This window comes from Oryctolagus cuniculus, chromosome 1 (genome assembly GCF_964237555.1).
Source record: "Oryctolagus cuniculus chromosome 1, mOryCun1.1, whole genome shotgun sequence".
NCBI lineage: Eukaryota > Metazoa > Chordata > Mammalia > Lagomorpha > Leporidae > Oryctolagus > Oryctolagus cuniculus.
The window spans coordinates 31,094,675-31,121,236 of record NC_091432.1 but is presented as its reverse complement, the minus strand read 5'-3'; the positions used below and the strand labels follow the sequence as shown (position 1 = coordinate 31,121,236).

Below are 26,562 nucleotides of genomic sequence, written 5' to 3'. Positions count from 1 at the left end.
AGAGTTTGGTAAAGTAGCAAGATACAAAATCAATACACAAAATAAAACAGCCTTTGTATATACAGACAATGTCACAGCTGAGAAAGAACTTCTAAGATCAATCCCATTCACAATAGCTACAAAAAAAATAAACTTGGAATAAATAAACCTGGAATAAATTTAACCAAGAAAGTCAAAAGATCTCTATGATGAGAATTATAAAACATTAAAGAAAGAAATAGAAGAAGATAAAAAAATGGAAAAAACTTCCATATTCATGGATTGGAAGAATTAATACCATCAAAAAGTCCATTCTTCTGAGACCAATTTACAGATCAATGCAATACCAATCAAAATACCAAAGATATTCTTCTTAGATCTAGAAAAAAATGATGCTGAAATCATTTGGAAATGAAGGAGACCTCAAATAGCTAAAACAATCTTATACCACAAAAACAAACTGGAGGCATCACAATACCAGATTTCAAGACATACTACCAGGCAGTTATAATCAAAATAGCCTGGTAACTGGTACAAAAACAGATGGATAGACCAAAGGAACAGAATAGAAATGGAAGAAATCAATCCAAATATCTACAACCAAGGAGCTAAAACCAATCCCTGGAGCAAGGACAGTCTCTTCAACAAATGGTGCTGGGAAAACTGGGTCTCCACATGCAGAAGTATGAAGCAGGACCCCTACGTTACAGCTTACACAAAAATCCACTCAAAATGGACTAAATACCTAAATCTATGACTCGATATCATCAAATTATTAGAAAGCATTGGGGAGACCCTGTAAGATATTGGCATAGGCAAAGCCTTCTTGGGAAAGACCACAGAGTCACAAGGAATCAAAGCCAAAATTCACAAAAGGGAATACATCAAATTGAGAAGCTTCTGTACTGCAAAAGAAACACTCAGAAAATAAAGAGGCAACCTACAGAATGAGAGAAATCATTTACAAGCTATGCAATGGACAAAGGATTAATGACCAGAACATACAAAAGAGATGGAGAATCCACAACAACAAAACAAAGAACCCAGTTAAGAAATGGGAAAAGGACTTAAATAGACATTTTTCAAAAGAGGAAATCCAAATGGCCAACAGACACCAAGAAAAAATGTTCAGGACCACTAGCTGTCAGGGAAAGGCAAATCAAAACCACAGTGAGGTTTCACCTCACCTCAGTTAGAATGGCTTTCATACAGAAATCAAAAAATGCTGGCGAGGATGTGGGAGAAAAGGTACCCTAATCCAATGCTGGTAGGAATGTAAACTGGTAAAACCACTATGGAAACAGTTTGGAGATACATCAGAAATCTGAATATAGTCCTACCATATGTTCTAGCCATCCCAGTCCTGGGAATTTACCTAAGGGAAATGAAATCAGCAAATAAGAGTTAATTGTACCCCCACATTTACTGCAGTTCAATTCACAATAGCTAAGATATGGAGTCAAGGTGAACCAATGGAGAAGGGAGGACCTTTCTCTCTGACTCTCTCTCTTTCACTGTCTAACTCTGCCTGTCAAAAAATTAAAAAATTAAAAATTAAAAAAATAAAAAATGTCCACCAACTGAAGACTGGATAAAGAAAGTATGAGATATGTACTCCATGGAATACTACACAGAGATAAAAAAAACATTGAAATCCAGTCATTTGCAACAAAATGGATGAATTTGGAAAACATCATACTTAGTGAAATAAGCCAGTCTTAAAGGGACAAATACCATGTATTCTCCCTGATCTGCAATAACAGAGTACCTAAAGGAAACCTGTAAGTGAAACTGACACTTCGAAAAGCAATGACTATGACACCGTGGCAAAAAACAATCTAAATGAAAGATCCTGGTGAACAAGACCCCAGCAGAAGGAACAGGCCATCAAGGAGAAAGGCGCCTTTCTCTGAAGGGAGGAAGGAACCTCCACTGTGATACGGCCTTGACTAAACAAGTTCAGAGTCGGTGAACTCAAGGGGCTTCCATAGCCTAGACAGCTCATAGCAAGAGTCTTGGGTGATTGCTGACATCATAAATAAGAGTGCCAATTGTTAAATCAACAACGGGAGTCACTGGGTACATGCTCCCCACATAGGATCTCTGTCCTTAATGTGTTCTACTATGAAACTTAAAAACAACATTACTAGCAGAACAATACCCTATACCTTGTGCGGTTGTGTGAGTGCAGCCTGTTGAAATCCTTGCTTAGTATATACTAAGTTGATCTTCAGTATATGAAGGTAATTGAAAATGAAACTCAATGAAGGGCGGGATGGGAGAGGGAGTGGGAGAGGGGAGGGCCACGGGAGGGAGGGAGGTTGGGGGTGGGAAGCCACAACAATACAAAAGTTGCACTTTGTAAATTCACATTTATTAAATAAAAAAAAAAACTATATAACAAACAAAAAAAAAAAAAAAAGAAAAAGAAAAGCAATGACTTGAACAGCCCTTGTCTTGATTGTTGAGGAACAGCTTTCTTTTTCTTTTTCTTTTCCTTCTTAATGCCATTGGCTGAACTCTTTACCTAACACAGAATTCATCATATGTGTATAAAGTCAACTGAAAATAGAACTCAGTAAAAAATAAGAGTGGAATTAAGAGAGGGAGGAGAAATTTTGTACCTGTAAAACTGTATGGTTCTGCATACATCCATAAGGACTTACTTCTACAGTTACAGCTAAAAGCTTGCCATGGGACCCCCAAACCTCATTAAGCTGGGTGCTAATAATGCCACCTTAAGTGTTAAAGTAATCATATTACATGTTAAACTGATCACATAGATAGGATTAAGTGTTAAAGGGAACAAATAAATAAGATTGAATTTCTGGTAATAACAATAGATAGAATTAGAAAGGAGAAAATATCCCAACAAGGGAAGCAGTTCACACAGCAGGCTCATAGAATGACAATCACTCTAAATAGCACTCTGACCTCAGAATCAGTCCTTACGGCATTCTATTCTGGCTGAAAAGCCCATGAGAGCATTTTAGGCATGGAAAACCAAGACACAGTAGAAAAAAAAAGTCCTACAAGAAGGGTCTCTGTGACTGAGACCCCAGGGGATGTACTTTTCTCTGAAGGGAGGAGAACTTCCACTTTGCTTAGGCCTTGTCTAAATACTGACAGAGACTGTGGACTCAAAAGGCTTCCATGGCCTAGGCAGCTCATGTCAAGAGCCTTGGGTGGTAGTCACTGACATCATACATAAAAGTGTTGACTATTAAATTAATAGCAGGAGTCACTGTGCACTTACTCCTCACATAGGACCTCTGTCTTCAATGAGTTATACTATGAGAATTAACTGTAAAACTTGTTCTCGGTTTTTTATATTTTGTGTGTGTGTATGTGTGCAAATTGTTGAAATCTTTACTTAGTATAGAGTTGGTCTTCTGTGTATAAAGTTAACTGAAAGCCAATCTTAATGGAGAAAGGGACTGGGAATGGGAGAGTGAGGAGGAAGTAGGGGAGGGAGGGTGGGTATGGTGGGAAGAATCTCTATATTTCTAAAGTTGTATTTGTGAAATTTGTATTCATTGAATAAAAGGTGTCTTAAAAAAAAAAAGAAAGAAAGAAAAAAAAAAAGCAAATGGCTTGGGCCAGCACTGTGGTATAGTAGGCTAAGCCTCTGCATGTGATGTCAGCAACTCATATGGACACCAGTTCATGTCCTGGCTGCTCTTCGTATTCAGCACAATGCCTATGATCTGGGAAAGCAGTGGAAGATGGCCCAAGTGCTTGAGCCCACGCACCTAAATGGCTAGACCTTAAAGAAGCTCCTGGTTCGAGGTTTCAGATCAGCTCAGCTCTGGCCATCCTGGCCATTTGGGGAGCGAATCAGCAGATAGAAGACCTTTGTCTTGGTCTCTGCCTCTCAGATAAATAGATAAAATCATTTTTAAAAAGTTTTAAAAAATTTTAAAATAAAGTAACTTTTTGTACATCCCCAGGATAATGCGATACGAATGTATACATTACTCACTAATGTATGTGGGTTGATGGGACCATCACTCTGCAGGCATGTAATTGATCCTGATGTTTCACCACCTGTGCTTACATATCCTGGCTTACACCTATATTCTGTTTTTCTGTTTAAGGCATATATAAAACCAGATTCAGACATAAACCCATTCTCCACTTCTGTATCTGATTTTGAACATACTTCTAAAAGAGAAAAAGAATGAGGAAAAAATAAGGTTATGTTTAATTATACCTATATAGACTTTAATAACATGAAGATACCATAGTAAGAACAATGAGTCATGTATAAATTAAAACCTGGATTAAGCAAAAAAAAAAAAGTTTGAGAAGCGTTCTCAGAGGATGTATATATAAAAAAGTAGTTTAAATGCAACTATTTCATCATTAAGGATTAAGGATTTAAAAATAAACATAAACAACATTGAGTATAAAATTTTTATTCCATTACTCTGTCACTTAAAAATACAGGTATATAAACAAACACCATTCAATGTCAGAAGAAATTCAGGATGACAAGTGCATGATTCAGTGACAAAAATAATAACATTACAGAAATTTTCAATTCTTTAAAAAAATAGTCATTTCATTAAGTAATAATTAAGTGTAATCTTATCTCTGTGTATGATGAAGCTTCCATTTGGCTTATACAATTCCATTTTCACCAGCTGGGAGCTGTGTAGGATCAAGTCCCACTTTCTTCATTGATACGGCAATATCAAACAAATAGTCATAACACTCACACCTGTAAAGGAAAAAGGTGTTTACTGAAATACAGGTGTCCAATCTAAAACAACCAGACTTTGCCTCTCTCACCAGTTAACCCTGCTTTGTTTCTAGTACCTGTACATTTTTTCTCTCAATTCCAGGCCAAATTTTTCTTATTTTTTCCCTTAACATTTTTACAACACAGGAAAGAATCACACAATCACATTATATGTATTTCTCATAAAATAAAAGAGGGTTTAAAATATACTACTTATATAAATGTATAATTTTCACTATGTGCCGCTCTGTCAAGTAAGACTTGGTATCCATGTCTCCTTTCTCTTTGTATTAAAACACACCAAGTCTTGCCGAAGAATAGCTCATCCAATAAACACTTTGTACTGAGTGAATACACAATAAAAATCAAGCATCTAAAAATAATAATAATAACCATTTGAACCAATTACATACACACAAAAATGATGCTTCATTTAAAAAGCATAAAATGTATTTCATTCCCTTCACACTGAGAGTGTAGTGACTTGTCCCAAGCATTCTGATTGACACTTACATGGTTTTAGCCTTCTCCCACGTTTCTCCCCACACATACACTCCATGGCGTCGGACCAGCACTGCACAGGAGTCTGGGTATTCATTCATTGCTTGAGCCATTCGTTCTTTAAGGTCTTTCTCCTCAGGTGTATTTTCAATAATGGGTACCACTAACATATCATCATATCTGTAGGACAAAACAAGTCATTTTTTCTCTTTAAAACAAATAAAGGTATTCTCATGTATACAGTTTGTAACTGTTTCAGGTACCTAGTCAGACACTGCATCTAGAGAGCCATTCCAAATTATAAACAAGATGTTGCATGTTACTCCTTTCATCTTGCATAAACATTTCTATCAAAGAGACCTTGAGAAGTTGACAGGCATTGTTCTAATCTCAAGTATAAGGAGAAATCTGTACAGTGTACCAAAACTTAACAAAGAAACTGTCAAGATCATACAAGTATCTCCTTGAAGCAGAGATAATCAAACTATTTTTTAAGCAGGAGAGATGATAAATCTCAGAATCAGAAGCATAGAAAGGATTAAAAATTGAACAACTGATTAAGTAGGAATTTCCCAACAATTCAAAGTTATTGTATTTCATCTCTGCAGGACCTCAAGGTGTCTCAGATAGGCAAATCAATACTACAGGTGTGGTGTGTGGCACTAGGACAGCAAGAACTTTCTAGAGATAACTAGTAGAAGTAATATAATATATTCTCAAATCTGTAGCATTAGCACTTCTTTCATTTCCATGAAGGTCATTTATAACCAATAAAAACTCAGAGTTTTCTTTTTTATATGAATTTCTCTGGCCTTATTAAATATAATATTTACTTTTTCACTATCTCTATAGTGCTTAAACCTAACAACAATAACAAGCTGTACGTGAACAAGCATCAGAACTTATTACTTCACAGCACGTGTAGAATAAGTAGTTGTCATGCAATAAATAACACGGCAACTACTATCATTAAACAGTGTGGACTTGCCCAGTATTTCAACCCAAGGAAAACATATGTAATTATAAATTATCCTTAAATATGGAAGAAATAGATCGCTAGCCTCCCATATTTCTTAATACTGGACAGGGGAACCTCAAACTTATCATTTTTTCTCTATTATATACTGAAATATTTCCAGGTACTCAATAATTTCACAGCAAATAAGACGTGAAAATTCAACTGAAGTCAATCCTGCCATTTTACAGACAGAACACTGATCCTGAACAAGTCACATGAGAAACAGAGTCAAGGCAGTCCCTTGACCATCAAACGTTGGTCTTTTACCCTGGAACAAGCGTGTTCTCCCCAAAGGGAGGACAGCTACATTTATACACGCTTACCTTCCCTGCTAAGAACTGAGTATTTTAAAGGAGTCCTTTAATTAATTAATTTTTTAAAAGATGGACTTAAAACATTCTTCCACCTGATTTTTACTTCTTCACCAAGGCAATCAGATGCTTATGAAACTGATACCACTCATAATGTCTGTCCTTCAAGACCTGGATCTGGAAAAGGCAATGTGGGCTGTACTTTGCTCAGTGTGTACATGTTTTATCATTTAAATATTTAATTTTTGTTGTTTCACAGTGTTGAGGAATGCTTTAGGCACACAATAAATATTAACTGAAGTCAAATCAAATTATTTCTCAGCACACTAGTTTAAACATGTACATTTTGCTACAGGCAGTAAGAACTTGATATTGCTGTTAAGAACACTTTAGTAAAACTGGCACTGTTTTCTCCTAAACAAGGCAAGGCAGAATCAGGTCCTTTAGGAAATTAAGAAGGGTGAAGGCTCTCAGAGAAGAACGCTAATAGAAGTCCAAGGCAGGGCTTAGCTTGTACCTGAGCACAAGCAACATGTTTTTTCATGCCATTATATTCTAGATTTGTGAATGACTCCTACTTTTTTGTGGGCTGGTAGCTTTAAACTTATCTAGAAGGTCACTGTTCAACATTTACTATCCATGCCACCTTCCAACCCCCAAATTCTAAAAGCACAGAAATCTGCTTAATTAAAATGATTAGAAAACATTTACCAATATGGAAATATTCCACAAACACTAAATTAAATCAAAATGAAGTACCAACTTTCCTCATGGCCCAAACCTCCTAGGACGCTGTGGAGGGTGGGATACCTTGCTCCTTGGGTGCCTCTGTATAGGGGTATAATCTCCCTGTCTGTACAGAAATAGCTCAGTTGTTTCTGTTTTACTTTAATAAACAACACATTATTCGTGTCGTTAAGAAGTTGCCATGGCTGGGGCAGAGGTGGGGGAGGAAGGAAGAATCTGGCATGTGTGACTAAAAATAGATCTGGAAGTATAACATTAAGTGGGATACTACTTAACACACCCTACATTTCATTATATATGCTTAAAAAGATGGGAATCCTATTTGTGAAAACGAAGGGAAAATGCTTTTCAAACCATTTATTTGAGAGGCAGAAATACACACACACACACACACAGAGAGAGAGAGAGAGAGAGAGAGAGAGAGGGAAACACCCATCTGTTGGTTCACTCCCTGAATCCTTAATGCATATAATAGTTGGGCCGGGCTGGGCTGGGCTGCCTGAAGCTGGGAGCCAGGAACTCAATCCAGAACTCCTAGATGGGTAGCAGAGATCCAATTATTTGAGCCCTCATCTGCTGCCTCTCAGGACCCACAAAAGCAGGAAGCTAGAGTGAGGAGCTGGAGCCAGTCATCAAACTCAGGTACTCAGACCTAAGACATGGGCGACCTAACTAGTGTCAACTACTAGGCTAAATGCCCACCCCTCAAATTATTTAAGACACACACACAATACCTATAATACCCTCCTGAGGTGCATTTCTTTATTCCTTTTATCATCTCTTGATGTGTAATTTTAAATTCCCGTCCTGGAAAGAGAAGGGTGGCCATGACAGCAGCTTTAGAGTGGGTATGAATCACCGCACCTGCCCCTGAAGGAGGAAGAAAAGGTCATGTGCTCAACAGAGACAAAGCTGAACCTTAAGCAACAATACATATACACATAGATGTATACGTTAAATATATATATTCACATATGGTCATGGGCTGATCTTCTGTGGCATGGAGTAAATTGGCAGTCAGTAGCAAATAAAATGGAATAAAAATGGACTTCCTCACAGGCTGATGTGAGAACTGAATGAGTTAACACATTTCAAGTTCTACAGGGCAAGTATTCAAGAGCTATTAATTTAAGTTGTAATTACTGTTATTGAGGGGGCCTACTCTGCAAACATTCCTTCTGTTGAAGGTGTTTTCTGCATACCTCTCATTGTGTAAGCGTTCATGAAAAGAGGTGTACACTGGCTTTTCTTTAGTTTCTTAGATGGTGGAGGGCCACTGATGTCCTGTTCATTTAGGTCACAAACAAACATGTCTTCAGGCTATTCATGAGGGGGAGGGGGAGGGAAAAAGAAGGTTTATACAGTATCACTCAGAAATACCCCTTTTCTAAAGCACACACACACACACACACTTAAAAAATTTCATGGAAAAATAGAATTAAAGGATACATTTATTTTTGGTGCAAAAAACTTTGAAATCATGCACAGCTTTTTTTTATATTACACATTTTCCATGAACTTTTTAAAGAACTTGAGTGCTAATATTTGTATATATGTATCTCACATTTTAAATAGTTACATAATTATAGTTTTTCTCTCAAAAGTTTTAGAAATAAAAAATCTTCTCTACTAACAAAAGCATTCATGGCTTAAAAAACCATATTCCTTTAGAATGGTTATTTCCATTGACATGGAAAATTAATAAATATGCAGTGATGTTGCCATCGTTTCACTAGTTTAGCTTCTCAACTCTGTCCTGCAATTTTGCAACTATCTGAAGTACCTTTCATAAAATTAGAGCAAGACTTTAGAGTAAAATTTTCTTATCTTCTTAACTGGCACTCTGAAAGGTTTATCTCAATAAGGCATATTATCTTTCACGTTTAAGGAATTACAGTAATATGTGTGTATCTCTGACTTACAGTTTCCATTTGCCAGGGCTTATTACAAATTAAAATATAAACATTTGATCAATGAAGCAGATTTTTTCTTGCTATAAATTTAGGAACTACATATGTGCTCATTTTAATTAAGTTTTGACTAATATCCCAGTATTAATACAAAATGGGATTTCCCAAAATTTTGAAGTAAAGTTTCATCACTTCAAATTGGAATAGCTTTGCTGATATGGAAATTGCATTCATTTGGTCTGAGACCACTGAAATGATTCTCTCACTAGCCTGATAGGTCTTCTACCTGCGATGTAAGGATCCCTGTCCACGTGAGATTGTGCTACCCTCTTTCGCCCCCTACAGGCTGAGTGAGATTCCAAAACCCGCACTCGTGGCATGGAGGATATGCACCACTTTAAAAGACCATTTAATCGCTGCTCAAGAAATGCTTGCTGATAAGTTATTTGAATTATCACAACATAATCACCCTTTAAAACATCATTTTATTTTAAAAGTAATTCCATTTCACAAAACAATAACCAAAAAACAAAAAAACAAGAAAAACAAAAAAAAGAAGAGGCATTGGGTTTAGGAAGGCTCCCTTTGCCATACCTGGATTCGTTCCTTTTGCACTCCTGAAGGAGCGATGTAGATCTCATTGCTGGAAACACAAAATACAGGAATTGGGATTCATTGAACTCATTTTCTACTTTTGCATAAAGAAAAGTATTTCCTTGTAGATCAAAAACTAACATTCTTTATAAAGCAAGTCAAACAAATAAAAAGAACACCAGCTACTGCAACACCTTTACAAGGCTGGTGGGAGTTACTTTTCTGTATTTTCACATCTATTTATCTCTTCTTTAAAAAAGACTTTATCTATTTACTTGAAAGGCAGAGTGACAGAGAGGGAGACAAACAAAGAGAGCTATCTTCTACCCATTGGTTCACTCTCTGAATGCTTACAACAGCCTGGAAAACTATCTGGATTTCCCATGTGGGTGGCAGGGACCCAGGTACTTGGGCCATCATCAGCTGCCTTCCTAGATGCATTATCATGGAGCTGAACTGGTAGCAGAGTAGCCAGGACTTGAACTGGTACACTAATATAAGATGTGGGTGTCCCAAGGGGTGGCTTAACCCACTGTGCCACAAGCCCCACCCCTATTTATATCTTTCCATGGTGCAAAAATCAGTGGTAACTAGGCTTTTGTCTAGCTAGGGGAAACAAAAATCTGAAAATTTCTTTTGTACCTTAAGGTGCGAATAAGCAGGGTTTATACTGCTATATGTGAAATACAATCGTTCTAAAACCCAACCAGGGGAAAACAAGTTCAACAGGAGTAGATTTCTATCAGGCAAACAAGCAGGTTTCATTCTATTATTTGAAGTGCTCATTACAAACCCTGAAGTTCAGGGACCTCTGCTGGACGGTTTGTTAAATCACAGCATTAACGTTGGGCAACTTTTGGAACAGAACCATATCTTCCTTATTTCAAAAGCACGTGTATCTGGGAGAATAGTTAGTAATAAAGCTAAAACGATGGCAGAAAGTTGAAAATAGAAGAATGGCTATGTGCAAACATCTCATTACTGGATGTGGTGCTGAGAGAGATGCCACACCCTATCACTTACCACAAGGCATTCTCCAATTTTATTTGAAGCTAATTTCGAAATTTTCTGTAAATTCTCCCCACCCTCAGTAATGTTGCTTTGGCTTCCTTCTGAGTCCGGCTGCTGCCAGGGAGTGTGAACGAGCTGCCCCGCACTCACACACTTTCCTAAGAAACGCCTGCATCTGCATGCTCTGGCTTCTGCACTGAAGCACAAGGGGCACCGAGCAAATTATCAAATGTTTCATAGTGAAAAGGACGATGGCCCAGATTAAGCTGTCAAAGGTGGGCGGTGGCCATCAGCCTTGGAACTGACAAAAAATATCAGGTGAAATGAAACTTTAAGGCTGCACTGGAAAAGTCTAGAAAACAAATGCCTGCCAATGTGAGTGAAACCCAGCGCATGAGAGCTGCAGGCCAGCACTGGCTGTCCACGCCGTGGCTGTTGTTTCAGAGTCTGCTGTGGAAGACAGCACAGAGGGACACTCTTCTGGAGCCACGGGAACAGGGACGGGGCACACTGCTCTAAAGGGCCTTTCATAAACACCAGTGATGCAGATCTTGTGTCCCGGGTAACAGGGAAGAAACCCTAGCATCATGAGTGGTGCATGGTCCACTCACATCCACAGGTGGGTCTTCTTGTGTGGGGAGAAATTGATGCTGTCCTGGAAAGTGAACCAACACAGTGCAAAACGACTGGTAAATAAAACCCAGCTACAAAGTGGCCAAGCCAAGGGTATTCTGCTTATTTAAGTGATCTGGTATGTTAAGTCTGTTTTTTATTACTGCCCTGTAAGATGGAAATCAATTTAGACTTTGATCAGCTTTGGGTAATTAAGAGATTAACTCAATAGTTCTTAGAAAAAACACGTATACACCTACAAAGACAGAAATGCCTGGATAAAAACTCAAAGATGACATAATAGCTTTTATTTCAGGAGGGAATGATGCCAAAGACTAAAGCGAACCATTTACTTGGTGCCATAAGCCACAAACAAAAAGCAGTTTAAATTTCAAGGTATTGAGTTTTGAAACTTATTTCTCTTCCCTCCTTGTTCTTTCACAGTGTGGGAGCAACGAAGTTCATAATAAGTCTATGTCCAGTTGCCTCTGTTTTTATTAACTTCCTGGGAAAATCGCCCTGCTGTGGGTTAAGCCACTGCTTGAGACACCTGCATCCCATACTGGAGTGCAGGGTTGAGCCTCAGCTGTGCTATACTTCTAATCCAGCTTCCTGCTAATGTATCCTGGGAAGCAGCAGATAATGGCTCACGTGCTTAGTATCCTCCACCCACGTGGGAGATCCAGATGGAGTTCGGGACTCCTGGTTTTGGCCTGGCCCCACACTGCCTGTTGTGGGCATGTAGGAAAGGAACCAGTGAGTACAGGATCTTCCTGTTTCTGTCCCCACCGTTACCCTCCCCTCCCAGCCCTACCCCTGTTGCTCTGCTTTTCCACTAATGAAAGTAAGTAAACATTGAAAAAATGTTTAAATCTTACTTTGTTCCATTTACCTAGTCTATACCGTGGGTTTATAACTGTAACAGTACAACAAGAATAGTGTCTCTGACACATATCATTATTATACTGTGAACACAGGAAATGCTGCATATGAGTGGTAGGATCCAACTAAACACACCAGCTGCTGAGGATCCTAGAACTGCCTTCAGTACTATATTTTCTTGGTCCTTTGGCTTAACTCTTATGAGTATCTGTAGTTGTTTTTTTGATTATACATCTTCTGGAACCATACACCAGTAGCCTGAGATGGAATGGTATCAGTCAAACCTTGGAATCAATAAATACATTTGTATTCCCAAACAGCTTACTGTCAGTCATTATCTATTAGGCTTGCACTTCATTCCAAACTTACTTACCTCATTCATCAGACAAAAGCAAACTTTCTTTCTTTTTTTTTTTTTTTTTTTTTTTTTTGACAGGCAGAGTGGACAGTGAGAGAGAGAGAGACAGAGAGAAAGGTCTTCCTTTGCCATTGATTCACCCTCCAATGGCTGCTGTGGCCGGTGCACCGCACTGATCCAATGGCAGGAGCCAGGTACTTATCCTGGTCTCCTATGGGGTGCAGGGCCCAAGCACTTGGGCCATCCTCCACTGCACTCCCTGGCCACAGCAGAGAGCTGGCCTGGAAGAGGGGCAACTGGGACAGAATCCGGTGGCCCTACCAGGACTAGAACCCGGTGTGCCGGCGCCACTAGGCAGAGGATTAGCCTAGTGAGCCGCGGTGCCGGCCAAAAGCAAACTTTCACTAGCAACATGAGAATGACAAAGTTAATGATGTGGGTGTCTGAAATCATTTAAATGTTAGGGATAAGAGTCAATATTTTACTACAAAATGCCCATTTCACTGTATAAGGCAGGAATTTAACAATATGCCAAAGACAAGTAGACACAAAACAGGCTCTTTCTATCTCTGACCTCTAGGAGGAGCTCCTCGCCCATTAAGAATCTAACTGAGGAGGTGGCCTTTCCACAAGTAAGGCAACTTCCCTATAAATTGGTTTCACCGCTACAAGAGCCACCTTAAATTATGTGCAAATGCGCATACACAATCACAGTGCATGGGTTGGTAAAGTTCTGCTAAAAAAGAACATGGTCCTCTATGTCTTTTCATAATAAAAGTCCCTCGACTTCTACATTCTCCTATATTTAACTTTTCTGTTTTTAAAAGAGCCAATTTAAAATGTTTTAGTTCTGGTTGGTAGAAATCTCCATTTTGTACATATACAAATTATTTTTGCACATGTAAATGAAAGTGGTTAACTAAAGGCATTATTTAGAATATGATTTTTTTAAATAAACTATGCCATTAGGAAACCCAACTACTGTGATTCCACTTATAAATGGATTAAGTGAAACAACAATAAGTGTTATCATAGGGTTTACTATGAACAGGCCCATATGAAAGATTTTGGCACAACGCTGAACTGACACACCAGCGACCGGGGTGATGGTGAGAGAGGAGGCTCAGATGGATGGATGGGTCCACCACTTGGAACACCATCTTAATAGACTTAAGTGAATCCTTACCTCCACAATTGTGCTAATAGTTGACTAAGGCTCCTCCTACTATTACCCACTGTCCAATTAATATGTGTTTCATGAGTTATCTGGTAATTTGAGGCAGATGAAATTGCAATGGTATCATTTTGTGTTAACAAAAACCTTTTTGTTGAAAATACTCTGATTATATTTTATCTTCTACACCTTAAATGCATCTTCCCTGGCAGCATTCTTAGACTCTTATATGGTCAATAGCATATAAATATTTTAGTAATCCCATTTTATTAAAGAAAGTGAATCAGGAAAAAGAAATAAATCAACATCACTCAGTTTAATGTCCAACCTCTAGCAAATAATATTCCTTAGACATTTCAGAAGGAAAAACATGAATCTTATTTCAGAAATCCTTGAGCAAATGAGATTCCATGGTGTCTACTTTCATTACTAGTAAGTTACTTATTTCTTCACTCTCTTAGAGGAAAGATGGATAAATCTAATGAACAATCAAATACCATTAACTTTTTGTTTCCTCTTACCCTCTGATGAATACCGACCAACATGTCCCATGGCCATCAATTACAATGCATGTGCTTAGAAAGGCACATTGCCTTCCTTGTGACTCAATACAACATAACTGTTGGGATTCATAATGGTTAGTAATTTGTATTTAAGTGACTTTAAGATATGCATCTGAACCTTACAAACAAGTCCTGTCTACTGAGAGAACCTTTTATAACTTCACACATATAAACAAATGTGGCAGCACATAATTTAACTTTGGTACTCCAAAGATGGGAACAAATTATTCTGGTTAGAGAGTATGGTTCTTAAATGCACAGTTATTCATTGTATCTGCAACTTTTATGTACAGGTTCCATTCAGTCTGCAAATACACGCTTGTCTATTCTGAAACATTTAGTATCATGTAAGACTGACAACCTGCTGTTCTCAGCACAGAACGCGTGAGGCTCCCTGTATTCTGCTCATGTTGAGAATCCCCAGAAATGATGTCAGCCAGAAACTTACCCATGCTTCAGGCTAATTCCTCCTCCAGTCCCAGTGACCCAGCCCAAATGGTAAAACTGTTTGCAGAGCTCTGGGATCAGGTATCTTGGATGTTCCTTGTCCTTAAAAAGAAGAGAATGATATTTAAAATAGACACTATTTTGTCAAGTATTCCAGCTGGCGTTTCTAATAGGAAGTCAGATACTACACTTGATCTTAGCCAAAGTCAGCTAAAGGAAGGTTAAGGGAGTCTCCCACAGAAAAGGTACAGGGAGGAAGAAACCCAGCACAACCACATTTTGCTTTAATGTTTGGAAGGTGGACCCACTGCATTATTTGGCAAGCTGGAGTGATTCAGTGCACAGCCACTCATCCAACAAAACATGACGGAATCAGCTTCAGGACAAGGTGGGGAAACATCCATTATGGTTTCCCTCGGGATCTGAGGAAGATTGGTCCCAAGACTCTTGGTGGACACCAAAAGCTCTGGATGCTAAGGGCCCTTGTATGAAATGATGCGGTATTTGGGATGAAACCCCACAGATTTAGATCATCTCTGGATTATTTATACCTAACAAAGTGTTACTGTTACGTAGAAGTTGTTCTACCTAACTGTTTAGGGGATAGTGATAAGAAAAAAAAAAGTATATAGTTATTCAGTACAGACACATTTTATTTCCCTAAATACTTTTGGTTCACAGGTGGTTGGATCTGCAGTGAGGGACCCAGGGTTGAGGAGGGCAGACTCTGCATCATGGAAGTGTATACAGGGATGGCTCAAAGAAAATAAAATCAAAAGCTAAAAGGTAAAAGCTTTGGTCTACCCAGAAAATTCTTTTATGTATAACACCTTACTTAATTAAGACACAATAGACATGAGATACTACGATAGATACATCCTCTGTGTGTTGATTCAATTTTAATTTTATTCCAAAAATGTCCTGACTTTTTCCCACAGTGATTTTTTTGCCACATATACTGATCAGGGAAATAAAAACACTCAAGCAATCATAATTATTTGCTGGACCCATTTCTAAGAAGACGTGTGTCTAGAGGAGCACATGTATATACACTGAGGTAAACATCAAGCCTTCTTTTTATAGAAGTTCAATGACCTCTTAAGAAAAAGAACACATCAGGGCCGGCGCCATGGCTCACTTGGTTAATCCTCCACCTGTGGCGCTGGCATCCCATATGGGCGCTGGGTTCTAGTCCCGGTTGCTCCTCTTCCAGTCCAGCTCTCTGCTATGGCCTGGGAGGGGCAGTGGAGGATGGCCCAGATGCTTGGGCCCCTGCACCCGCATGGGAGACCAGGAAGAAACAAACATCTGGCTCCTAGCTTCGAATCAGCATAGCTCCGGCCGTAGTGGCCATTTGGGGGGTGAACCAACGGAAGACAGACCTTTCTCTCTCACTGTCTAATTCTGTCAAAAAACAAAACAAAACAAAACAAAACAAAACAAAAAAACACACACACATCAACACTTTCCCTGGCCTTTTTTTTTTTTTACAGTCTAAATTAATGAAAATAAAACAAAAAAAGTAAAGAATATAATGATTTTCATTTTGGATAGTAGGTTACAGTGAGTCTTATCTAGAAAACAAGTAAAAATGTTCAATACATCATTTTGTAAAATACTTCCAAATAGATCGCCGAACTGGCAAGAAAGTAAAGCTTCCCAGGAGCCATTGAAAAATGAGTAAGATCACCTGGGAGGGAAGTGAGCACCAAAGCCAGAATTTTCCCAAAGGTATCTGCAAGCCTCTGGGAACCTGGAGCTTCATTCTGTATAGCCATGCAAGCCACTAGAAACACAGATAAAACCGAGGGGCTGCTCAAAGTGGCCGCACCTAATAGAAAATTCCACATACACTTAGGACCCCAAGGTGCTACACCCTTCAGGTACGGATGGATGAGAACAGAATGAGTTCTCAGCTACTTAACTGGATACTTGCAATTAAGGGGTTTTCCCAAATACACTGCTAGTGCTCTCCATTTATATTTTATTTTAGGTTAAGTATTCTGAAAGATGACTGATAGACTGGCCTTCAAAATATAAAATTAGGAACAGAGGATGCAAAGCACCCAACATAAGGTGTGACACAGTCAATTTTACTTTCTTTTCCATTTTAAAGGGTTAAAAATTCTTGAATTAAACTAATAACAATAAAACCATATTGATACTTCTTACATCTGTCCTTAGAGAATCTAGCCAAAATTATCAAAGCCCTATATAATTTGTCATTTCCTTTTTTTTTTTTGAGATATAAATGATGCTTCAATTATGTACTAAAATAGTGCTAATGGGAAGACTCCTGCAGTTTTCCAATCCTTAAAACCATCAATTTGCACAGCAAATTGCAAACATTACGGGAAATGGTCTGTTATCAGGGCCTCCCCTTTCCCTTCTGTCTTTTCCACCACGAGGTATTATAGCAATTAGCCAGTTTCATGATGCAGGATAACAATGATAAGGCAGCTGCTGCTAATAATTTTCATTCAATCGTGCAGACCCACAAAATCACAATTGCAGGCACTGAGAGAAATATATTTGGTGAAAATGCAGACTCTTAAACTGTCCAGAATAAGACAGTAAAACCCAGAAGTATATATTTTAACAAGGATTTTAAGAAGGAAAAGTTTAGTTAGTATATAGTTCTCCCCGAAGGTCAGTACTAAGACTTGTTTATTATTGAAAGATCTGGTTTTCAATAATAATAATAATTTTAGCGGCTGGCATCGTAGCCTAGTGGGTTAAGCCACCGCTTGCAATGCAGCATCCCACAAGGGCACTAGTTTGTGTCCCAGCTGCTCCATTTGCAATTCAGCTCCCTGCTAATGAGCCTGGGAAAGCAGCAGAAAATGGCACAAATGCTTGGGCCCCTGCATCCAGGTGGGAGACCAGGATGAAGCTCCTGGCTCCTAACTTTGGCCTGGTCCAGTCCTGGCCATTGAGGCCATTTGGGGAGTGAACTAGCAGGTAGAAGATTCTCTCTCTCTCTCTCCCTCCCTCCCCCTCCCCCACTCCCTCACTGGAACTCTGCCTTTCAAACAAATGAAATAAAACTGAAAAATAGAATCACAACTTTGAAATATATATGTAAAGATTTATTATCAATTAGTCATAGTAGAGATCTCACAGTGAGGGACAAACATATAAAAGCATTTTGTATTTATCAGAAACATTAAGATCTAAGAAGCTTTTGATTCTATTCTTATTTTTCCAATTTTTCACTCTAGTTATTTCAAGGAAATCAGCCTTGATTATCACTAAGATACCTACTTAGAGCTAGAAAATAGTGCTAAACACTGTGATAAGTCCTGAAGGAACAATTATGCATGAGATAAAATCTTTATCCTGGAAGAGCTCACAAGCTAATAAAGAAATTAGCGGTTATAAAATGACAAAACAAAATACCATGATACAAGACGGCCCAGGGTATTATGGGAAAGAACAGGAATTAGGGAAAAGCTTCCTAGGATGACTGAGCTCTTCTTGTTCAATACATTTTTATTCATTACTTATTTTCATTTTATTTCAAAGGCAGAGAAACAGAGTTCTTTTACTGAATGGCTCCATGCCCAAAATGCCCTCAACAGCTGCAGCAGGCCTCAAATCTGGAAGCCTGGAACTGGGTCATCCATGGGTGTGGCAGGATCCAGGCACTTTAAGCCATCACCTGCTGGTTCCCATGGTGCGGATTAGCAGGAAACTGAACTGGAAGCACAGCCAGGACTCAACCCAGGCATTCCAAATGGGATACAGGCATCCCAAGTAATGTCTTCCGGGCTGTGCCAAGCACCTGCCCCTGAGCTAAGTCTTAACAAAGGATGCTGGGAAGAAGCTGGGGAGGTGCAGAGGAGAAAGCATTTCTGTCAGAATTCTCAGCAGCTGCAAGTGGCCATAAATTAGGTTTTGATGGGTGGGAGGGAGGTAGAGTCCAAGGATCTTTCAGGCTACATGCACAGGGTTCGGGCTGTATTTCCTAGCAGGCTGAAGGCCATGGAGGAGTTTTAAATATGAGATGACATGATCCCATTTATTATTCAAATATTTCTATAATGGCAATAGAGAGCAGAGGCTGAATGGTAGTGAAAAAGAAAGTGAAAGACTGGATGATGAGTAGGAAGGCTACTGCAAGTTTAAAAACGACATAGTTGGGGAGTGATGATAGGGATGGGTTTGGAAGAGATTTCAAGAGAAATGATGTGGGGTGAGGGAACTGAAGGAGACACAAGAAAGTGTCTAAGCCTGGCTGAGCAGTTGAGCACAGAGCGGTGCCTTTCATTGGGAAGCTGTCACAAACACTGCAGGCTTATGGTGTGCAGAGCACTGTTCTAGGCGCTGGGAATTCTGCCAGGAACAAGATGAAGTTCCTGCACTAAATAAATGTATATTCTGGGCAGGGCGGGATTTAAAAGGTAAAGAGGAGAACAGATTCATACATTCTAATGAGCAGTAAGAAGGAAACAAACCAGGGACTCTGAAAAAAATGGCAGGGGCCATCTACTTTGATTATGGTGATCAAGAAGGCCTCTCGGAGCAGATGGCATTTAATGTGCGAACTCCCTGCGTTGGTGAGGAAGGGTGTGTGTACATGCAAGGTGGTACTGGAGGAGGCAAGCACTCCAGGTAGAGGGAACAGCAAGTGCAGTGAGAAAGTACTTGATGGGTAGAGGAACAGCTGGTGAGGTAGCACCGGGCAGTGCCGTGAGCACGTGGAGATGAACTTGTAGAGCCTTGAAAGGCACGCTGGTGAGAACAGGATTCCCAGAAAGCTACCGATTTATGGTACGAGAACCTGGGAGAGGGAGAACAATAACTTGAGAAGGTGAGAGGGCAGGAGATCGCGAGCACAAGTGGAGGAACAGAACTTCTTCCATTTGATGACATTAGAAGCAGCTGGGCTCCTGGTCCGCCAGCTCTGTGGTAGGTTCTGTGGTAGGAAGGTGAGGAAGTTCCTTTATCTGATGGCTTCTATCAGCTGAGTAAGAGTGTGGGGCCAGGATAGGAGCGCCACAGGAGGATAAAAGGAACAGTCATCCTGGGGAGGAGGATGGCAAGCTACTAGGGAACCACAGGAGCACTGTTCGGAAGTGTCTAGTGCCAGCTGGGGTTGAAATCACGCACATGAAGTGAGGCCAGGGGCACAGCTGTGTAATATTCTCCAGCAACATTCAGCTGCTCAGCGCAGGGACAAAGCAGGTGGGGGGTCGCAGGGTTCATCCTGGCTAAGGGTTTTGCTAGGCCAAGTATATTTGCAAATGAGGTCAACCAGGACCTTACATAACAACTGTTTCAAAAGATGGGGTGTAAAGGCTGAATTGCCACGGGCTTCAGGCACTCTCATTTAGAAGTGAATGAAACTTGGGAGGCCGAGAACTCTAGCAACCCTTTCAATAGTGTTGCTGGAAGGACTGGACTGGGAAAGAGAAATCTACTTGACAACAGGAGTTTCCTGTTATATGCTAGGAGGGAAAAATTGGGGACAGGGAGAGATTAAGGTTATAGGAGAATGTGAGCCAACATTGAAAAGGCCTCACAGTTTATTGGAGGCACAGAAGTTGGCATTATATCAGAGAAGTGTTTACTTAGACAGCAGGAAGAGTAAAGATGAATCAAATATGTAATAACAAGACAGTAAGAACTGCTAGCATTTATCGCATGCCTACTTTGTGCCAGTCACTATTCTAAGGGGTTTATACAGATTTCATCCTTAAAGCAACTCTATTATACCAAGAAAGATTAAGTAACCTATCCAAGGCTATGCAGGTATTAAATGGCAGAGTCAGGGTTTGAATCCAGTCTGATTCTAGACCCTTAGTCCTTAACCTTTCAATATACTGTTGGTGGGAAAAGTATTCCAGTTCACCCCTAATACCTTTCACGTTCTTTGCCATCCTGGTGAAACAGACCTGGTGAAGTAGGTGAGGTGAGTTGGTGATGTTTTGGAATAGTCACTTAGGGACTAGCGTGGCAGTAACATTATTAGTGAAGACACTAACTAATATAGTTGAGTGGTCCTTGTGTTCAGTGGGACAATTCTCAGCAGCCTCAGTGAGAGGCATTCAAGGAAAGGCAATTATTCACAACACAGTGTGGAGGATCCTCTGGTGGAAGGCACACCGAGGGAACACAGGAGCTAAAAAGAAAAGTCCCGTGCTCTAGAAAGTGTGTGGTGAATGGCAGGGGTTGCACTGGGAGGGAAATGACCATGGGAATGAATTCCAAGAGTGAGGGGGCCAGGGGTCAAGATGATTGGAACTGATGAAGTCTAGGGAAACAGAGGACAATGTACTGGATGGTCGCTGTTGTCAGAATAGCAAAGAACACATTTATTCAGGGTCAAAACATATAGGACACTGGGGCTGGTGGTGTAGTGGGTTAATCTGCTGCCTGCAGTGTCGCTATTCCATAAGGGCACGGGTTCGATTCCTGGCTGCTCCATTTCTGATCCAGTTCCCTGCTAATGTGCCTGGGAAAATGGGGGGAGATGGCCCAAGTGCTTGGGCCCTTGCCACTCATGTGGGAGACCTGAAGAAGCACCTAGCTTTAGCCTCATTCAGCTCTGGCCATTGCAGCCATTTGGGGAGTGAGCCAGCAGATTAAAGATTTCTTTCTCACCCTCCACTCTCCCTCTCTCTCTGTAACTCTGCTTTAAAAATAAAAAAATTTAAAAAAACAGGATACTGTGAAAGGTCAGGTTAGAAAAAGAAACAGAGCCTATCTAGTTTTTCTTCCTTAAAGGTTGGGAAATAGGTTCTTAATATAGATACACCTGTCACAATGCTTTGCTCATAAACATGAGCAGATCTTTTACAGAAAACAGGTCCTACATTAGAGGTTCCAAACTGCTATCTTAGGCACTGAATCAGACTCACAGGAAGTCACAATGCTTAGAAAGAATCTGAGATTCTAAGACCATGAGATTTCATAGAGAACCCTAATTTTCAGTTTCCCTTAAAAAAGCAGAACAGTGGCTGGTGTTGTGGGGCAGCAGGTAAAGCCGCTACCTGCAATGCCAGCATCCCATAGGGGCACGGGTTCAATTCCTGTCTGCTTTGCATCCAATCCAGCTCCTTGCTAATGGCCTAGGAAAGCAGCAGAAGATGGCCCAAGTGTTTGGGCCCCTGCCACCCACATGGAAGACACAGATGAAGCTCCTGGCTCTGGCCTGGCCCAGTACTGGCCTTTGCGGCCATCTGGGGAGTGAATCAGCATATGGAAGATCTCTCTCTCTCTCTCTCTCTCTCTCTCCTTCAAACTAAATAAATCTTTAAAGAAATAATTAAGCAGAACTAGACAATGAGCCCATATTCCCATCTAGCAAAAAGAGTCCAGAGTTGCATAGTGCAACTTCTCAAGACAGGGCCTAGTATCTTCATTTTGGTCTCCATGTCAAAAATGGGGCTCATCTAAAATGCCAAGTTCTCCATAAAACCACCTACAAATCCCTGTCTGAAACTGCCTTCTCCCCTTCTACTTGTAAACTACTTACAAGTACAATTTCAAAATTCTTTTACACCAAGATAAACTTTTCATTCCATTTTCCCACAAACTCTTTGAAGTAGCCAGTACTTTGTCCTCTTAAGAAAATTAATCTTCTCCTGCCCACATCCCCACAGCCCGTTCTGCCCATTGCTGGCCTACTGGATTTCAGCTACTCATTTGCCATAACAGCCGCCATGTTTCTTCAGGGCAGGAACACTGACTTCCTCCGGCCTGCAGCTGTCAGCCTCTAAATTTTGTTATATACAGCTTCTGGGTAAATATGTTCGCTTATAGGGAAGCACTTCTTGATTTTTGTTGATGTTAGAAAGTTCAGTTCAAGAGCCTGAAGTAAATCACTGGGGATTTAATTTCAGAACCATGAAATCTGTGTACAGATTACTGTTATGAGTTCAGTTTGACCTGAAAATAATACACCAGTGCCTGAAGAATCTTTGTAGAGTACCAGAAGAAAGTTGCTGAAACACAAATCACTCGGGGAAATTAGAGCACAGGATGATAAAATAACATTACTGAAAGGACTACAGAAGAAGGAAAGTAATTAAATACGGTTTAAGAGGAGAATGTTTATCAAAGGAAAAACAATAAACACACAAGTTTTTAGAAGGAAGGTTTTGGTGAAGGCTTCCAAGTATGTTTTCCTTTTTTAAATTTATTTGAATGGCAGGTGCATGTGCACACCCACGGACACACACACATAGGTGTATACTACCTGTTGGTCCACTTCCCAAATGCCCACAACAGCTGAGACCTGGCCAGACACCAAGCCAGGTTGTCTACATGGGTAGCAGGGACCCAACCCCTTGAGCCATCACCTGCTTGCTTCTCACAGTACACCTTAGCAGGAAGCTGGGATTGGGAGTGGAGCTGGGTGTCCAACCCAGACATCCCAAGCAGCATCTTACCCGTTGTGTCAACTGCCTGCTCCACCTTGCAACTCTTTAATGACGCTCTCTCTTCTGAGCTTGAGAATCATAAATGCAACTGCCCAGTTTATAAGACCACACACCGAGCCATGGACCTCAAAAGGCAAGGCTCATCACAAACCACTTCTCCCTCCTGTGTTCTTTCTTGGGGATCACCAAGCCCCAGTTACTCCACTAGAAACCTAGAAATCACTCTTGGTTCCTGCTTTCCTCAAATATAATACATCTAATCAACAAACTACACTGTCTTGATTTCACTGCCTACCTCCCACACTCCCGAAACTGCCATCCCTTGCCAAGCTTTCTCTTTTGTCTCCCATCTTGTCTCCCATCCCTTCAGCTTCACCTCGAGTCAGCATTTTGTGCTTTCTTTAGCCATCTTCTGGAGCATCCCACTGCCCTTAGCATACAAGCCTGTGTTCTCAGATTGGCTTATCAGGCCACACACGTCTGGTTCTGGTGTTCCTCTTCGGCCTATCTCTTCCCAAGTCCTTTCTCCCTACTTTACATTCTCTTGAGAGGAACATCAAAGTTCTCTTGACAGCCGGCGCCGCGGCTCACTAGGCTAATCCTCCGCCTAGCGGCGCCGGCACACCGGGTTCTAGTCCCGGTTGGGGCGCCGGATTCTGTCCCAGTTGCCCCTCTTCCAGGCCAGCCCTCTGCTGTGGCCAAGGAGTGCAGTGGAGGATGGCCCAGGTGCTTGGGCCCTGCACCCCATGGGAGACCAGGAAAAGCGCCTGGCTCCTGGCTCCTGCCATCGGATCAGCGTGGTGCGCCGGCCGCAGCGCGCTGGCCGCAGCGGCCATTGGAGGGTGAACCAACGGCAAAGGAAGACCTTTCTGTCTCTCTCTCTCACTGTCCACTCTGCCTGTCAAAAAAAAAAAAGTTCTCTTGACAATGAAGACTTAGTCTATCCCTGTCACTAAGAATTATACATGCCATTTCTCTACTTGGAACCCTTCCTTTGCATTTCATGGGACTATGTCTTCCTTTAGGCCTTAGTTGAGGCCTCATTTTCTCCAGAGGCGTTCTTTCATCTCAAGTCTGTGCCCCATACAGTATCCTAAACTTTCTCATCACAGTATGTCCCAGTCATACTGTCCTTATCTCTGTTCCTATTTTCTATCCCCCACTACACAGAATGCCCTGTGAGGGAAGGAACCAGATGTGGCTTGCACTGTGTAAAACCTACAATGCTAGGTTCATAGGAAACACTGAACGTGCGTACTAAGTTCAGTACTTACAATTGAAGACTTCCCTTAAGGCCAATGAGACCGTCTCTCTCAATCGTCTCCAGATACCCTAACACTACACTGACAGGGTGTTAACACTTCTCTAATTGCTGCTCCGATTCGATTAAATGTACTTGTGTAAACCAAGCGGACACAGAGGTCGGGGGCCCAGTGCACCTCAGCGCACATGCAAGTCTCTGAGTAGTGGAAGCAGCGGCCAGGAAAGGTGGTGCTCGCCACTCAGCTCCATCCAGATCCCACAATGGCCAAGGCCCAGCACCGCCATGACTGGCCAAGTTCTAAGCGAGGCTGAAATTGGTCCCGATTTCCAACTGTTGGTTCAAATCTTTCATGAACACGCGTGGAACCAAAACACGTCTGTCAAACTGTCAGGCTTACGACTGGGTTGAGACTCCTACTTTATCCGTGGGTCCCTTCATGAAGGGTCACTTCGATGCTGGTATTTCAACGAGGTTTACTTTGGGGGCCTGCCTACACCCGTGTGTGACTATCTTCCAGTCGCCCAAACACTCTCCTCACTCCGTTACCCGCCCTTCTTCAGGGTTCAGCCCCCAGCTCCCGCCGCCGGCCGCGCGACTGGCAATGACAGAAGCCCCGCCCGCGCCCGCCCGCGCCCGCCCGCGCCCCCGCGCCGGGCCCGCGCCCCGCAGCGCCTCGCCTCCTCCCAAGAGCCGGACAGCCGCGGCCCCGCCCCTACCTGCGCGCCACAGCGCCGGGAGCAACAGTCTCCCTCCGGAGCAAGGCGACCAGACATGACTTGGACTAGGATGATCCTCGGCCTCTCGTCTTCGCAGGACTTTGCGTTCTCTCGGCGCCCCGCTTGGGCTAGTGCGGCGAGGCTGCAAGTGCAATCAGGCGGCGCTGAGGGCAACCCGGTGGGGCGGGGCCTGGAAGGGCCTCGCTGGCTGGGGGAATCCTGCGAAGCCGCTGCCCGACAGGGAGGCGTGGCCAACGAGGTTGGAGGCGGTTCCCGGAAGTCTCTGCAGTGTCCGAGCCCTATAGGTCCGGCTGGCGTCTTAGGGGCGTGGCCTGCCAGATGGAAGGTGGGGCCAGGGAGGGCCTTGGGACTGGGCGATCAGGCTGTGCTGTGGGCAGCCCGGGAGAAGGCCGGGAAAGATGGCGGCCTCCTGGAGGCTGGGCTGTGACCCGGCGCTGCTGCGATACCTTCTGGGCTTCGGTGGCCAGCGAAGCTTGGGTCTGGTTAAGGGGGCTGCTAGGTGCTCTGTCGGCCGCGGGGCTAGTTGGAGATGGCTGCACAGCACGCAGTGGCTGCGGGGTGAGTGCAGGGGTGCCCTCAGTTTCTCTGTAGCAGAGCAGTGGGCCCGGGGTCAGGGACGTGATGGACAGAGGTCTTGTGTCTGGGTGTGGAGGTGCCCGGCTCCCTTCTTGCTTTCCTCTTTTCTCGTGGGTGGGTCCGCTGACTTGGCCTGATGTATGCCGCAAAGGGCTTTCTTGGGAGCTGGGAGATTTTGACTCTGTCCCCTGATTCGACCTTGCCTTGGAATTTGGGTTATTTGTAAGGCCTATCTGTGTGGTCAGGCATCTCGGCACGCGAGAAGCTGCCCAAGGTTGAGATTCACAGCCATGGCTGGCCGTTATTCATTCGCTAGGCTCGTCTCGTTTGGGAGATGTAAGCTCTTCGAGGCCACTCGGGTCTCCCCACGCGATGACCCGTAAAAATCATAATTTGTACATGAGGCATTACAGACATAAGTTCCAGAAAATATTTCAAGCAGAACATTAGCTCGAAAGGGTGGAACTTGGCAGGGGCTAAATGTGCTATAGAAAATCGCCGTTTGGTAGTGATGTTGATTGACAGCAATTGACATACAGTTCTAGTATTTAACCGTGCACTGTGTGAAAAGGCTTGCCCGGCATAATTCTTCCATGCACGGGGCCGGGGTAGAGGGTAAGAGTGGGGCGAAGAATGGGATTAACATTTTTACCCACCAGTCATCATTCCTGGCACTCCACAGAATGAATTTTTACTTAAAAAATTAGAATGGACATTGGGTGCACATTGTGAGCTGCTTGTGGCTGG

At 41.9% G+C, this 26,562-nt stretch overlaps 2 protein-coding genes across 4 annotated transcripts in view; one reads left to right on the top strand and one right to left on the bottom strand.

Annotated features, from left to right (window-relative positions):
* Positions 1-4,381: 4,381 nt before the first annotated feature.
* Positions 4,382-25,465, bottom strand: APIP (APAF1 interacting protein). Of its 2 annotated transcripts, none has more exons than XM_008269664.4 (7): positions 25,219-25,465; positions 14,853-14,953; positions 9,805-9,853; positions 8,503-8,620; positions 8,035-8,170; positions 5,237-5,404; positions 4,382-4,702 (listed from the first exon to the last, which is right to left on the bottom strand). In XM_008269664.4, the coding sequence occupies exons 1-7, from the start codon at positions 25,273-25,275 to the stop codon at positions 4,603-4,605; spliced, it is 729 nt and encodes a 242-aa protein (XP_008267886.1). In that variant the 5' UTR covers positions 25,276-25,465; the 3' UTR covers positions 4,382-4,602. The 2 variants fall into 2 exon arrangements, with proteins under 2 accessions (XP_008267886.1, XP_069927645.1); XM_070071544.1 differs by having other exon boundaries at positions 8,035-8,107; positions 25,219-25,351.
* PDHX (pyruvate dehydrogenase complex component X) overlaps positions 25,436-26,562 on the top strand; it is a 98,021-nt gene continuing 96,894 nt past the window's right edge. The window contains exon 1 of one of the 2 annotated variants that reach the window (XM_051825977.2): positions 25,436-25,564. In XM_051825977.2, the coding sequence (XP_051681937.2) occupies positions 25,558-25,564 (7 nt within the window). In that variant the 5' untranslated portion in view covers positions 25,436-25,557. Of the gene's footprint in view, positions 25,798-26,562 lie in introns of both variants that reach the window. The other variant, XM_008269678.4, reaches the window with a different exon arrangement.